Source organism: Theropithecus gelada, chromosome 3, assembly GCF_003255815.1.
Source record: "Theropithecus gelada isolate Dixy chromosome 3, Tgel_1.0, whole genome shotgun sequence".
Lineage (NCBI taxonomy): Eukaryota > Metazoa > Chordata > Mammalia > Primates > Cercopithecidae > Theropithecus > Theropithecus gelada.
Genome location: NC_037670.1, coordinates 69,464,977 through 69,480,970, shown reverse-complemented (window position 1 = coordinate 69,480,970; position 15,994 = coordinate 69,464,977). Strand labels below are relative to the sequence as shown.

At 41.5% G+C, this 15,994-nt stretch overlaps 1 protein-coding gene across 3 annotated transcripts in view; it reads left to right on the top strand.

The window, feature by feature from the left end:
• Positions 1-15,994, top strand: part of HECW1 (HECT, C2 and WW domain containing E3 ubiquitin protein ligase 1) — a 454,397-nt gene that overhangs the window by 339,759 nt on the left and 98,644 nt on the right. For 2 of the 3 annotated variants that reach the window (XM_025379206.1, XM_025379205.1), the window contains 3 exons: positions 2,332-2,433; positions 7,720-7,870; positions 14,936-15,075. In XM_025379206.1, the coding sequence (XP_025234991.1) occupies positions 2,332-2,433; positions 7,720-7,870; positions 14,936-15,075 (393 nt within the window). The remainder of the gene's footprint in view (positions 1-2,331; positions 2,434-7,719; positions 7,871-14,935; positions 15,076-15,994) is intronic. The other variant, XM_025379207.1, reaches the window with a different exon arrangement.

The following is a 15,994-nucleotide window of genomic DNA, read 5'->3' as shown; positions in this document are numbered from 1 at the left end:
TATAATTATAGGCTCTCCCTCAACGGGTTGTTGGGAAAATTGAATGAGATTATGCTACAAAAGCACTCTGCCTCCCACCAAGTGAGGGTTCTTCCAGGCGGAGAAGCAGTGAGGGTAACTGTTTAAATTATGTTGTATAAAGCATCTAAAACAATCCTTTGAATTTGCATTTCCTGTACTTTATAATTCAAGAGACATTTTCACATTATTAGGTATAAATCACTTTGTTTCAAATAATATGTGAGGCAACCTATCTTTCTCTACAATTAGGTCACATTATTTATAAACAGAAGGGAATTTAAAAGGATGTCACTTGCTTTTAGCTGAGGAATAGATCTCCTTCTGGGAGGTTCTGGTGGGTTTCAACACTTGCTTTGTGTTTGAGGCAAGGGTGATGATGTGGAGCCCTGTCCTTGTGCAGAATAGAACTGCTTGCTTCTTCAGTGCCTCCATCCATTCAGTCGGCTGAGATATGTCGGTCACATCATTGCATTTGCTTGGGGTTCACAAGCAGGTGGGATCAGCTCCATTAACCCCAGGCAGTCAACAGTATTGTATTTCCACTAGCTTGGAGGAGTAATTAACCTGATTGGGTGCCTTAATTTCAAGAGGTAAGTCTATTGTTGTTTTTAAAGAAACTAAATTAAAAATGCAGCAGCTGATGACATAACAACTGTACCATGGTTTTGTTTAATTTCGGACACTAACCACATATACAAACAAACATGAGTGTGGTATCCACTTAAACACAGAGCCCATCTTTGAAACAGCAGTCTGTCCACAATGAACTGGGTGCCGGCATGAGAGGAACCTTCATTGTTTTCTATTAGCGTCTCCAAGGACCCAGAGGATTTGAGTAACATGCCAGAATTTGCTCAACAAATGATGTTCTATATTTAATATTTAAAAGGACCCTTTGTTCCTGAATATATCTTTACTTCTGTTTGCCAGTTAGCTCTAGGAATTAAATCACAAAATTAAACCCACCTTTCTTCCTAATTAATTTATTTTTATTTTTGATCAGTTCTATAGAACTAGAGTGAGAAGAAATAATCATCCTTTCCATGTGTGGATATTCTAGGAAATATTCAGCATTTGAGATCCTACAACCATTTGACCACCATTTTCCAGTCTCTCTTCTTTTTGACCCAAGGGATAATGGAACACTTGCTATTTGCATCAGCAGAGGACAGAAGAAGGAAAAGGCCTGACCTTTGCCCTCTGGCCCTTAAAGGCTTTTGCAAGAAAACCAGCACGGTGTGAGGCAGGAGGAACCGTCTGAAAAAGGGCCATCCTTTGTCCTGGGCCCTTCTCACTCTGCAAAGATCAAGAGCACTGGCCTCTGATTATGTGACCCAAGCAGCTGGTGCTGCAGGCCTGCCTTCTGCATGGCTGCTCTACATGCCTGAGGACACCACTTCAGAACATTGTTCAGTTCGTTATAAGTCTGAACTGAGAACAATATAAGCTATGTCTGTCGTAGGTTTCCTTTTAATAATCTGAGGCATGCATCCTGTGGATATGTTTATTTCTAAACTTCTAAACTTTCTCCGTGTCTGTCTTTCTTCCTCCTTCTTTCCCATTTCTGTGTTTTGAGCTTTCCTGTCACCATCTTTCTGCTTTTTATCTACTTCCTTTGTCTCTTGTCCTTTCCTCTTTCCAGAGCACCCTGGCTTGTCTGATTTCTCCTCAAAATAATCTGGACAGTTCTGAGACCCCTCAGCACCTTGGCTCCCCTCCCCTACCCCCCAGCCTCCAGCTTTCCTACTACAGGAATTTACATTACATTCTTGGCTTGCCAGCTCCTTGACCTGTCTTGGAAAGGTAGCATCTAAGAATTCATTCCCCTCAAAAATCTGAAAAACAGCCTTTCGGCAGCCCTGTGATGAAACCTATCCAAGTAAGGAGGTGTCATTTTGCACAAGCCCAAGGAACTTTTATGGAACCTTATAAAACGCTGCATTTCCCTCAAACAGGCCTATTTCCTCCACTGGGCTGCAATCAGGCTCTGCTAATTTTCTCTTGTGTTCCTTTCTGGTGCCACCTCCTGATTCAGGAAATTCGGGTCATTACAGAATCAGACTCAAATCCTACATATTGGACTGTGTGGCACAGATCATTAGTTATGAAGTGTTTGGATTTTCTTCTTTTTTAAAAAAATATTTCCCCCTCTCATGAATGACTGTGAATGTAGCAAACTGACACACACACAAATGGATTTCCCACTCTTTGGGGTTGTTTCTTGTGGTACTTAGTTTTACAGTCATGCTTTTTTGATGATGTTGCCACAGCAGTGAATGAATCTGAATGTATTGACTATCTTGTCCGTAGGTGAATGTCCTATACTCCATAATTCCCAGCCAGTAAGCCAGCTTCCTTCCCTGAGGCCTGAACATCATCACTACCCAACAATCGATGAGCCTCTTCCACCAAGTAAGCTTTAGTTTTTAAAATCTGTGTCTTAACTCTTCCTATCAAGTCTAAGCAGGTCAGTATGAATTTGTGTGTAAACATCTAAAGTCTTTCCCAACTCCGTGCCTTACACTGTTAACAAAAACCAATATGACACCTACTGTAAAAACTGGTGGGGTTTTTTGGGTTTTCAGTTTGTTTTTTTGACTAGTTGTTTCGCCATGTGATCCTGAAGAGAGAACACTGTGTTTTCAGCGCCTCTCAGCTTCTGAAATGGAGAGCGTTTCTTTATCACACTTGACTAGTCTTTGCAAACTGTTCATGACCTTTAAGTCCCAAATTTTACATTTTATATTTAAAATTGCAGTTCAAGATAGAATAATCCTATTGTTCTCCATTGGATCTGTTACATCACAAGCATCTCCATATGTTAAAACAACTTCAACCCATCTGGGCACATGAACTTGTACTTCCCTTGCTATAACTTGCATCCATAGGTAATAGCTTCACATTTCTTCTGCAGTTCTTAGGGGTTGCCAGGCAAAATATCATCTTTAAGATAGAATTCAATGTCAGTTTCTCCTGGTAACTGTAGTATGTAATTAATAATTAACTAGTCATCTGAACTTGGGAAATTCATTTAATCTCTCAGAGACTTAGTTTTCTCATTTGTAAAATTTTAAAAATAAAATTTAAATGTCTTCATCTGCTAAATGAAAGGTTTGACCTAGATAGTCTCTAGATACCATTCTAGCTTTAACTTCATAATACTCCATTTAATAAATTTATAGGAAGAATTCGGTACCCCAGACATTATGTATTCACTTAGCATCACATATGTTCGTGAATTCTGGAACATCTCTGTTTTGGTTTTGACTTATTTTTCAAGCAAAGATAATATTTAAGATTTGATAGATTTTACAACTACAGAATCTTTCCAGAATGCAAGGAACCAGTGTTTCTTTACATTCTTTTGCCTGTGCTTACATGAAGCAGTTACAGTTTTCAAAAGGACAAGTGCTTATTTCTTAATTCATCTGTTCTTGGTAATGTGCTGTACTTTACCGGAACACCACTCCTCTCCCTATTCAATTGTAATTTATTGGTGAGAAATCAAAGGACATCTTTAATATGTGGACTAACTTAAAGAAACACAATATTTGTTTTTCAAGGGCCAAGCCAAACATCATGTCCTTGAACTTTTGATGCCTGATTTCTTTCTTTCTTTATACACTGATTTATGGACATTCCATAAATGAATAGTAAAATTTTAGCATCACTATAAATACTTCCTAAGTAACACTTAATTGAAAAATATGTATAACATGTTATCTCCAGGAAAGGGACGCTTTCCCCACAACAAATAACCTTTCAATGCATGAATCTCCTTCAAATCTGTGCAGTACAGATAACTAGTTATACATGCAAATATTATAAATGATTGTATATAAATCCATTGTAAAATAATTACTTTATATAAGCCACTTTCAATAATGAGAACAAATTTCTCCAGATATTTTTCAATTTTCTATCCATATAACAGTGAAAGACCTTAGAAAAACTGGTAATGAATCCTACCAACTGAATATTGTTAAATAATCTCAAATAGTACAAGAATTACCTTATTGCTGATAGTCATTCATTCAACAAATATTTATTGAATGTTTGCCCTGTGCTAGGTACTATTGTGGGTAAGCAAAACAAAGATTCCTGCCCTCATGGAGCTTACAGTCTAATCTGGAAGACAGATTAGCAAACAATAATTAAAAAGGGACTGGCCTAGCATAGGAGATGCTATGGAAAAGCAAAAATAGACCAGGGTGAGGGATCTCTGAGTTCGTGTGGTGGTGGCTGGTTTGCAATTTTAAAACAAGTGGTGAGAATAGGCTTCATTGAGAAAACAACACCTGAGGGTTAAGGGAGTTATCCCTGCAAGTGTTGGGCAGGAAGAGCTTTGCAGGCACAGGGAATGGCCACTGCCAGTCAGGAGGTGGAAACACCCTGGTGGGTTTAAGGAACAGGAGACCAGTGCGTCTGGAGCAGACTGAGGAAGGGAGAAGGCAGCAGGTGATGTAGTTAGGGAACTAGCAAGGCCCAGATCACGCAGGGCCTTGTAAACCACTTAAGGGCTTTGGCTTTTACTCTGAATGAAAGGAGGACATTGTAGAGTTTTCAACAGAGAAGTGACATTGTCTGCCTCAGATTTTGAAAAGTTTGCCCTGGTTGCTGTGTAGGGAATAAATTGGGAAGAGGAAGGATAGAAGCATGAGATTCAACATAAGATTATGTCTTTATGCAGTAACCCAGGTGACAAACAATAGTGTAGCTTGGGCCAGGGTGGGAGCAGTGGAAGTGGTGAGGTCTGATTCTGGCCATATATTTTAAAGGTAGATTTGACGACAGATTGGATATGTATATGAGAGAAAGATAGGTATCAAAAATGACCTAAGAGTTTCAACCTACAAAGATGAAATTGCCTTCAACTGAGATGGGTAGGAAAGGCTGCAGGCAGAGCAGGTTTTGGTGGGAAGGATCCGATACTTGGTTTTGATCATCTTATATTTGAGATGTCATCCAGGTAGTAATGTCAAGAAGGAAATTGGATGTGTGACTCTGAAGTTCAAGAGAAAGGTCTAGACTATGCAATAATATTGCATTTGTTAAAATTGTTCAAAATATACAGTTGTATAGATTTTTGTTAATATAATAACTAAATATGATACATGATCAGGTTCTACATTGTTCTTGGACTTTATGGAGAACATATAATTTAGTGTGCAATAGATCCTATAGTCTCAAATGAATTGACCTGACCTGCACTGCTATAACTTGCACCAGCATCATGAAGGTACTGTTTTCAGGTGGTCTTTAGACAAACCCATGGCATCACAGTGCTGAGCCCTTCAAGTCATGCTGATGCCTGAAGTTCCATTTGGAATTTATTTCCTTTGGTTATAAAATATGTGAAAGCAAATTCTTTACAAAGCAATCCAGAAAACATGTACATAATTTCTGATTACACTTAGCTATGATTTTCTGAATATGTATGAGTATATAATAGCACAATACATTCCAGATATTTAATGTATTGACAAAAGAGCCCAGCTGTTGGGTTTACTACACTTTTCCATGAGGAATTGAAACATGTGGTGATAAGTTATCATTATTGCAACTTCATTTTCTAGCTTTTTCCCTTAATTTATAAAACCCAACCTTTCTCTGCAAAGGACCCCTCTCTTTACTGTAGGTTCCTGGAGGGCAGGGTCATGTGTCACTCAGCTCTGTGTCCTCAGGACGTGGCACGGTCTCTAGTTCAGAGTGAGTGCTACATAGTTTGTTCAGTTGAATTAAATTGCACAATGCTCTTCAAAGACTAATGGTCATTTTTTGTTGGAAGACAGTCATGTTGGATTCAAGAAAAATAGTTGTCCTGTTGCTTTTACTAATATTAGTTTGGGATCCATTAAAATTTTTAAGTTTCTAGATCAAGAGTAATTACCTAGTAATTATATGTGTATACAATTTCATCCATGAGCTAATTACCATTTACACCTAACACTTGACAGCTGGATTATCATTAGATAATCATTAGATCAATTTTAATCAAAACCTCCTAGCACATATTTATACAATCTGCCTACATCTTTTCTTCAATTTCTCTCATAAGTTACGTTTGGTGTTTGGGGGTACTTTGGTTTTTACTGGGCATTACTTGACAATCCGTCAGGTCAGGCATAAGCCATAATGCCACAAACAGATATACTATGTACATATAAAACAATAAATATGCCAAATATATTTTTTTCCCTTAAAAAAATGAGAGTTGCTATGTCATTACCTGAATGATAAGTTTTCAATGGAACTGTTAATATCTGACCTACTCCCAAAAGCTATGGCTTTTCTCACTGAAAAGGCTGGATGGTTTTCCTCCTTTTGCGGACATTTGTGCTTTTTCTTCTTCTTTAGTCTTGTGTATTTTCAGCATAACTTTATCACACTGCTGCTATTTCCACAATGCGATGTGTGGAATCTAAAAGCTTTGCCCATCTCTGTACAGCAGGCATCGCTCTTCTGTTTCGCTCAAATGTGAACACATTGCTTCCAGCTCTTTTCCACCCACCTCACCCCAACGCAGCCCCTGCCTGTATTATGTAGTGACTCATCCATGCTTCCACCTTTTTGTTTTCTATTTTTGTTTTCTTTTGTTTTTAATTTGGGAAGCAAGGGAACTTTTCTTTATCTCGGGCTCCCTCTACTGTTTGGGATGGTTATTTATCAACAAAAGGGTACTGCCTAGTTACTGGTTTGGTTTGGTGACCAGAGATATTTGACAACTGCGGGTTGAATATACACTGTTAATTAACAACTTATCAAAAGGCTGTTTTGAAACCCTAACAATCATTTCCTTCCATTCACCCACTCAAGAGGAAAGGCAATCGATTAAGTTTGCTAACTATAAGACAGAGGTCATCTAAATTCGCAGATCCAAGGTTTTAGAACAGTAGTTAAAACTGGTTTTAATCTGAGGGCCATTCTTCTCTCCACTGAACCCAGACTTAGCAAAGAAAGGGTTCTCCAGCATCACAGTGTCAGCTTTCACTGGAGGATACTCCAATCTTCCACAGCTGTCATTTGAGTAGCCAACAAGAGTGACAGTGGGGATGGACATTTCTAAAGAAATAAATTCATTAAACATTAGATTTTCTCTTTAGAAATTATTAGAATTTTGGCCGGGTGTGATGACTCATGCCTGTAATCCCAGCACTTTGGGAGGCTGAGGTAGACCTGAGGTCAGGAGTTCGAGACCAGCCTGGTCAACCATGGCCAACATGGTGAAACCCTGTCTCTACTAAAAAATACAAAAATTAGCCAGACCTGGTGGCTGGCACCTGTAATCCCAGCTACTTGGGAGGCTGAGTCAGGAGAATTGCTCGAACCCAGGAGGTGGAGGTTGCAGTGAGCCAAGATCGCACCACTGCACTCCAGCCTGGGTGACAGAGCAAGACTCTGCTTCAAAAAGAAAAAAAAAAGGAAAGTATTAGAATTTTAACATAGGTCTCGGTCAAGGAACCACAATTACTGTTTAATATGGCCCAGCAGAGAGTCTGAGTTCATTAAACTGTTTTCTGAGCTCCCGAGTTCATGCCAGTGTCCCAGAAGTCGTGGCAGGTGCTGTGGGCAGGGTCTGGCCTGCAGCCATGAACCAATGGTGAGTTCTACCTGCAGAAGACCTGGAAGTTGTATGCGTTTCACATGGGTCAGTGGTTTGTCCTTGATTTTTCTTTTTGCCTTCTTGTTAAACACTAGACTGGGAAGCTCGAATTGACAGCCACGGGCGGGTCTTTTATGTGGACCACGTGAACCGCACAACCACCTGGCAGCGTCCGACGGCAGCAGCCACCCCGGATGGCATGCGGAGATCGGGGTCCATCCAGCAGATGGAGCAACTCAACAGGCGGTTGGTGATCATTATGCAATGAGCTCCCCTAAACCACAGTGAAAGGAGAATGGCAGCTAGAGACACTCCCCTTACACTTTTCTGCCCAGACTGTACGAGGAGACTGGAAAGTAATTAAGTATCTTAAGAAACCTATTCCTAGCAGGTATTTGGAAAGCTAGATTTAGAATTTGGTGGCAAGAGACAAGTTAAGCTTGAGTGTCATTTAAGGATGGGATATCATCTAAACTTCTTAATAGCCTAGGCTCAAAAACAGGAGTTCTTGACCAAGGGCCGGTGTATCCCCCTCTCCTGGGATGTTCACCAAGGATGTCAGTGTTCCTTGAACTTTCCAGGCACTATACCCAAATTATGCATAGATACACATTTTTCTGGCTGACTGATCCATACCCATCATACAGTTCTCAAAAGGATACAGACCTCGGTTAAAAACATTCCAAGGACAGGTTCCATAAGAAGACTAAAAGCTGCCTGGAGAATAAACTGTCTCATAAATCACTGTATGCATTCCTACCCTGATCCCATAATTGATATATGCCTATCAATAATAATTCGTGAAAAGCCTTCATCTTAGAAAAAGAAATGTTTAAAAACATTTTTTGAGAATTATTTTTTTTGAGAACTTGTAAAGATATCATTTTGTTTTTAACCTACAAACAAAACCTTAAACAGTATCAGGCTTAAACAGTGGTCCATTCATGTCAGAGATGACGCAGTAAGCTAGTATAGAGCATTGTCTCTGACATCTTGCTCTTTAAGACCGGAGTGGCAGCTTCAGGATACTTTTGATTACCAGGAATTGCAAACTGAGGCTTCCTTCAGTTGAAATTGCACACACATGCTGTCTTGCTTTCATGTCAAGTATGAAGGTGAAGGAAAAGTTGAGAAAGACTAAAAAGAATGAAGAACTGGGTTTGTGGAACACACCTACTGATAGCAAATGCCTTTGAGATTTAACTCTTATCTGCCAGAAAAAAAGGAGGAGAAATAATTTAGTCCTATTAAAAACACATGGGGCCGGGCACGGTGTCTCACGCCTGTAATCCCAGCACTTTGGGAGGCCGAGGCGGGTGGATCATTTGAAGTCAGGAGTTTGAGACCAGCCTGGCCAACATGGTAAAACCCTGTCTCTACTAAGAATAGAAAAAAATTAGCCAGGCGTGGTGGCAGGCACCTATAATCTCAGCTACTCAGGAGGCTGAGGCAGGAGAATCGCTTGAACCTGAGAGGCGAAGGTTGCAGTGAGCTGAGATCGCACCATTGCACTCCAGCCTGGGAGACAGAGTAAGACTCCATCTCAAAAAAACAAACAAGCAAAACACATGGAAACAAAAAAAAAAGAAAATGAACTTCTGGTTACTGTTATACACAGAGGAGCATACTTTAGGTGAAAATCACCAGAACATTTTTTCATTGCCTGAACGTTTGGAAGACATTTGCTTTCCACCTTTCCCCATCAGCAGCTGAGTGTTGAAGTCATTAACAAAAACCTTAAAAGACTTGCATTGGCAGCACACTTTACAGTCATTCCCACTCCAACAAAGCATGTTACAGAGAGGAAGTCCTGATAACCCAGTTTTACAAGGCATGAATGGACCAAAATCCATGGGAGAGTCCTTTCATGGTGATTGCAACAAGATTTGTGTAACTAAAAATGTAGAAGACAAAGTAAGCTCATCTTAGATAGAGACCCTGTCATGATTCCGTAGGCAGAAGTTAGCCCCTAGGTCTCTCTTGCCAAAACTGATGAGCTCCAATTGTTTAGCAGAGAAATAAGGGAAGGCATCGTCAGGCTGTATTCATAAGAAGTGCTGTTTTGAACACTAACCAAAGCAAGACAATGAATCTGAAGCAGAAGGAAGCACCTTGACCTATGGCATAAACATCCATGGAAGTTTATCATCGGGGTGATCAGCTTGCATAATATAAAAATTAGGCCAAATCCATCCTGAACCAGGTCTCCAAATAAGTTTTATAGCCTTTGATATGAATTCCTGTGCCCTCCAGTGGAGATGAACATGCTGGGAGAGGCAGCTGGACTTTGCCGAATAGGAAGTTGCATTTGCTACATCCATCTGGTCAGATAAAAAGAAAAGGAATTTAGCACTTTGAGAAGGTACTTATTTCTTGTGAAAAAGTGTACCTAGGGAAGATCAGATAACCTTCAAATAAGTATCCAGGCTTTTCCATACTTATCTTAACCTATTGCTTTGAAGCATTTAAGATTTTCTGTATTTGGCATGATAACAGGCAGCCCCAGAAAGTACACTTCCAATCTTCTATCCATCTCACATGCGACCACACACACCAGGGTCATTGTTCTGATAACCCACAGTTATCTGGAGAAATTTACAATGATTACTGGCTCACAGCCATGTGAAAGTATTACTCAGTGTTGCAAGGAGTTTCCCTTGAGCCTAACCAGATGACTGTGAAAATCAGATGTGTTTGTGCAAGGAGACATAACACTAGGAAGTGCAGAGTACACAGTAGCAATCAATGTGGAAGCTTGTGTGGTAGGTCGCAGTGACCATGTTCCAACTCAGCCATTCCCCAGATGCGGCACACTCTTCCAGGCCTTTATGGCTTGGCCACATGGTCCCACTGCAGGAAAATGCCTCATGCCTGCCTCCCACCTGAAACACAGCTTGTCCTACAGACCTGACTCAATGTCATGTGCCCCAGGACGCCGTCCCAAAATCCTCCACACAGAGCCAGTGACTTCCTCCCCTGTAGCCTCCAGAATGTGCCTGCCTCTGTTGCCACTTCTTACCTTTTTGCCTTATTCTTCCTTCTACCCTTCTCTGCTCCCAGCACCTAGTGTGGTGCCAGAAGGTTAATAGGACTCAGTACAAGATCGTTTTCTGGGTTAATTCCCATGCTTTCAGAATATCCAGAATTAATTCTACTTTCACAAATATTTACTGAAAAGCAGAAAATATAAATATGTATTCTTATTTTAAATAATCAACTAAAGTTTGATTTTTTAATTATTTGTATAAAATTATGATAATTTAAGGGAAATCGAAGTTTTAAATAGAAAAAAGTGATCTATACTTTAGCTACCCCAAGGATGATTTAGCTTTTTTTTTTTTTTTTTGAGACAGAGTCTCACTCTGTCGCCCAGGCTGGATTGCAGTGGCATGATCTCAGCTCACTGCAACCTCCGCCTCCCGGGTTCAAGCCATTCTCCTGCCTCAGCCTCCCGAGTAGCTGGGATTACAGGCATCCACCACCGCACTCAGCTGATTTTTGCATTTTTAGTAGAGAGAAGGTCTCACCATGTTGGCCAGGCTGGTCTCGAACCCCTGGCCTCAGGTGATCCTCCTGCCTTGGCCTCCCAAAGTGCTGGAATTGCAGACATGAGCCACTATGCCCAGTCAATTTAGCTTTTTAAAAACATGTGTCCATCTTCAATTTCCATATGCATGCACAATTCTTACATGATTACGATGGTGATATGTAGTTAGTTTCATATTCTTTTTTCACTTACTACACTGTTAGCATTTAATATTGCCGCATAGTCTTCAGATTAACATGTAATTACTTGTATAGTATTCCACTGAATGGCTGAAGTTTAGTTAACCTAATTTCATACTGTTGAATGTTTTGCTTATTGCTTTTGTCACTGTTTCTTGTCGCAAGGGCCTGCTAAATATTAAGACTGCCTTATAGTGGAGGGTTTCCTTAGGGTTCTATTCCCAAAAGATTAGGCCAAGGGAGATAAATGTGGATTTGGCATTTGGTATCAATGCCTAACTGCTTTCTACATTAGACATTGTGGTTCTAGGGATTTACTCTGCCAACAACTACAGCTTCACTTCCATCTTATCTTTTGGTTTGTTTTTGTTGCTATAAGAGGTGATCCTGGTATTTTGATGCCACTTAGATTTCGCTTGGTTTTGGAGGGCTTTTTTTTTTTTTCTTGTTTGGGTTTGTATGTGTGTGTGTGCGTGTGTGTGTGTCCATTTACAAATTATGTATGTCAGCTGACTTTTTAGCTAATTTTCATTAGCCCTCTATCTATTATAAATATTTAACCTTTTGCTACAAAAAAAAAATGGAGGAGGATATTGATGGATAATTCCTAATGAAATAGAAGAGAGCTGCCTCTCTCTCCTGTTTAAAGCTGGGGAACCTCTGAGGCTGCAGTCCTGCCCTGAGAGATTGAGACCCTCCTCAAGCCACTGCATGCCCTGCTTCCCCAGATGGCCTCTGTGCTTTGGCAGAGGTCAGACATGGGGCCAAATGCAGGATTTGAGGCTGTTGACTCAGTAAGGCCTGCGATAACCAAGGTCCAGCTGAGGACATGTGAAGTAGGTTGTGACACTGCTGACATTATCCTCATCAAATAAGATCATATTTACTCATAATGCTCTGCTGTGGTTACTGCACATTGGAAAGGAAGGGAAGGTTACTGACATTTTTCTAAGCCCTATTCCAGGCATCTGTTGCTGAGTAAAACTACACCAAATGTAGTGGCATAAAACAACCACAAGCATTTCTTCTTACCATTATTTCTCATGGTTCTGTTTTGACTGAGCCCAGCTAGACAGTTCTCTCCCGGGATATCTCCTGGTTGCAGTCAGAGGGTGGCCGGGGCTGGAGACTCACATATTAGGAGCTTGATGCTGGCTGTCGGCTGGGCCTCTCAGCCAGGACACCTGCACAGAGACTTTCCATGAGGCCCAGGCTGCCTCAGAGCATGGCTGCTAAGTTCCATCACAAGCTGCTACAAACTCTGTTAGTCAAGGTAGTTGAAGGGGACATGGATTCTGTCTTTTGAAAGGAGAGATACAGTTCTGGAAGAGTATGTGGGTCTAAAAATATCGTTGTGCCATTTTGAGAAATGCAGCCTGCCATAAGGCATTTAGGGAATCCTCCTGGTAGCAGCTGCCTTAGTCTTTGGCAGGCCCCGTTCCCCGCCTTGGTCAAGGTCACACACTTGGGCAGCTTCTTGCTGGCACCCCCTGCTTTCCTGCCACAGCTATATTCCCTGAGTCCCCAGCAGGGAGAAGATCACAGAGGGCCATCGTTCACCATCCATCACTCTTCACAACCTCCCACCACAGATGTACGGGGTGGTGAATTACCACAAATATTTCTGTCTATAGATACACCACCGCTCAGCTCATCGCCCCCTTCCATATTTTGTTCTAAGAGGCCTGCTCAGGAAATGCCTTGCAGTAACCACTCCAGGCAAAGGTGGCTTCTGAAAGGTGTCAGAAGTGAGTGGGAGTCTCCCCAGATAAAACAACAGTGAAAGAAAGCCCTTAGACCAGTAGTTCTCAAACCTAGATATAAATAATACTTCCTAAAGAACTCGTTAGAAATGCAGATTTTTATTTTGCTTCAATTTCTGTAATTTTAACAATCACTCAGATGATGCTCTTGCAAATGGCCTGGAGACTACAGTGAGAAAGCTTTCCTCTGTAAGATCAAGGAAAGGGCGGGGCACTGGTCTGCAGAAATCCTGCCATAATGGAGCCTCGTCTGTGCAGCGAGCATCCCCGTGCGTTCCCACCTGGGACTGCACTTGGAGACTGGCTATTCCCTGCTACCCTGTCTCTCATCCTCCTCCTCCTCTTCACCCCCTCATTGCTTTCCCGGAGACAGAAAGTCTCCAGCCTAGGCTGTTGCAGGAGCCCCCAGCTGCTCTCCGCAGCTCCAGGCTCCTCTCCTGCAATGCATTCTCCACTCCGACACTGGGTAATCACTCTCCGTGTACATCTGGCCCTGCCTGGTTTTTTTTGTTTTTTTTTTTTAGCAGCCACCCATCACCAAGAGCAATGGTTCATTCTCAAGATTGATCTCTAGGCCAGCAGCATCAGGATCACCTGGGAGCTCATCAGAAATGCACATTCTTAAAAAAAAAAAGAAAAAGAAAAAAAAAAAGAAAAAGAAAAGAAAAAGAAAAAAGAAATGCACATTCCTGGGCCCTATGCCAAACCTACTGAATCAGAGACTCCGGGCGTGAGGCCGGCAGTCTGTGTTTTAAGTCCTGCGGGTGATTCTGCGTGGCTCAGGTTGGGGAACCTGTGGCCTAGAGAATAGCACCCATCCTACTGCAGGGCGCCCTCTGGGGCTCCTTCCTCCCTATCCACTGGTCTCCTGGCCCTGCCCGGTGCCCACACACCCTGATGCCACTGCCAGGTGTCTCAGAGCTCCCCGAGGGCGGCCTGCTTTCGCACATGTTGTTTCTCTTCTGAAATGTCCTTTCCCAACAAACTCTCCAACAAATTCATACTCCAACTTCACAATTTACAAACCCTGGGAGGTTCCTCATCTGTGTCCCACACACCTCTTGCCTGTCTGTGACAGCCTTTCACCTGGCTGGAGTTATGGCTTCCGTCCCATTTGCCTTTTGTTACATCTCGACTGTGTGTGTTTAAAGGGCAATGTCATATTCTAATCCTCTCCTCCATCGGAAAGTCCAGCACAAAGCCTTCACACATTGGAAGGGTTAGCAAATATTTGGTACTTGGCAAGGTGGCTAGCTGGCTGGCCAAATGACTAAGTCCCCAACTTGGGAAGAAAAACAAAATGAGCCTTTGAATAAGCAGAAAACATTTATTTATTTGCCAGCATGCTATTAGGTATAATATTTCCATGACCTTTGCCCAATTATATCAATTATCCAACAAATAAAACTAAGTGAGTAGAACCGCTAGCCCAGTTTGTACACTTATTACAATAATGTTGAGGTAATTTGATATCTTAGTTGTAGCATTTTAATTTACTTCCCACACTCTTATTTTAGACTTAGCCTGATTTTGTTTAATGCAGGGCACAGGCTGTTTTGCATGATTAGTTATTATTTGTGTTGATTTTTGAAAAGTCACCATACTTGAAACTCATCATAGCTTACAAAACAAAAAGAACTCGAATCATCTTAGAGATACTTGTCTTGCTAATTGTTCTGGCTATCTTGTGGGAATTTTAAGCATTTCTTTCCTGACACTCAAGACAATTCTTTACAGATTTCTCCAATTATCTGATTCAGAGTATTGGCCCCCAAGGAGCAAACCAAAGTTAACTCCTGTCTTTCCATTTTCTAATGCAAAGGTATCAAAACATTCAGCGAACCATTGCAACAGAGAGGTCGGAAGAAGATTCTGGCAGCCAAAGCTGCGAGCAAGCCCCAGCAGGAGGAGGCGGAGGTGGAGGGAGTGACTCAGAAGCCGAATCTTCCCAGTCCAGCTTAGGTATTGGAGGAGGGGTCCCCACAACCTGTGATGGCTTTCAGGGGCTGTGTGACAGAGGGCTACAAGCCTATTACCCTGCCTCATGGGGAGCAATGTGCCCCAGGGTGAAGAGAGTGGAAGGCCAGGGTAGAGGATAGAGGCATGCCTGGTGCCCCCAAGGGAAAGCAGACAGAATGAGCTTTCCACCAGGAAACTTAGGAGAAGTGATCACAGTGAAGGAAACACCACCACCCTGGCGTGGGGATCTGGAGACAGGAAAGTAGATGAATTCCGGGGATGGAGCTGAATTTGCTAGAGTGCTTGTGAAGCAAGGCAACTTTGTCAGTGGCTCAATCATGTAGTGTTAACTAAATGTTTTATTTATTTATTTATAATTTATTGTTAAGTAAATTTATTGTATTTGTTGGTGTCCTAAGGATTTTTTCACTTATAAATAAAACATGCAATAAAAATTCACAGTCTATTTCAAAGGAGCTGTGTGATAACAGTAGGAATAATCACTCATTTGCACACAGAATAAAATTCAGTTCCCCCAAGAGAAGAACCTGGGAATGAAGAGGTTTTCCAGCATGCCACAGGAGGGAATTTTTACCCACTACAGTAGGCATTCACCTGGGGCCTGGTTTTCCTGGTCTTCATTTGTTTGAATTGGCCCGAGTGGAACTCAGACAAAAGATACTCAAAAGGCATGAGACTAGCTTCCACCTTTTTTTTTTTTTTAACCTGTAGTGAGATAAGATTATCACAGTGACATCCTAATAATCCACTTTCTTTTTAAATTGGGTAAATGATGGCAGATTTATTTGCCAAAAGAAGGGTTAGAGAACAGTCTGGGCAGGCAGCACTGGGATCCCAATCCTGCCAGGTCTCAGCCGTCTAGGGCAATGCAGAATATTGGACATTTTCATGTGATTTTTAA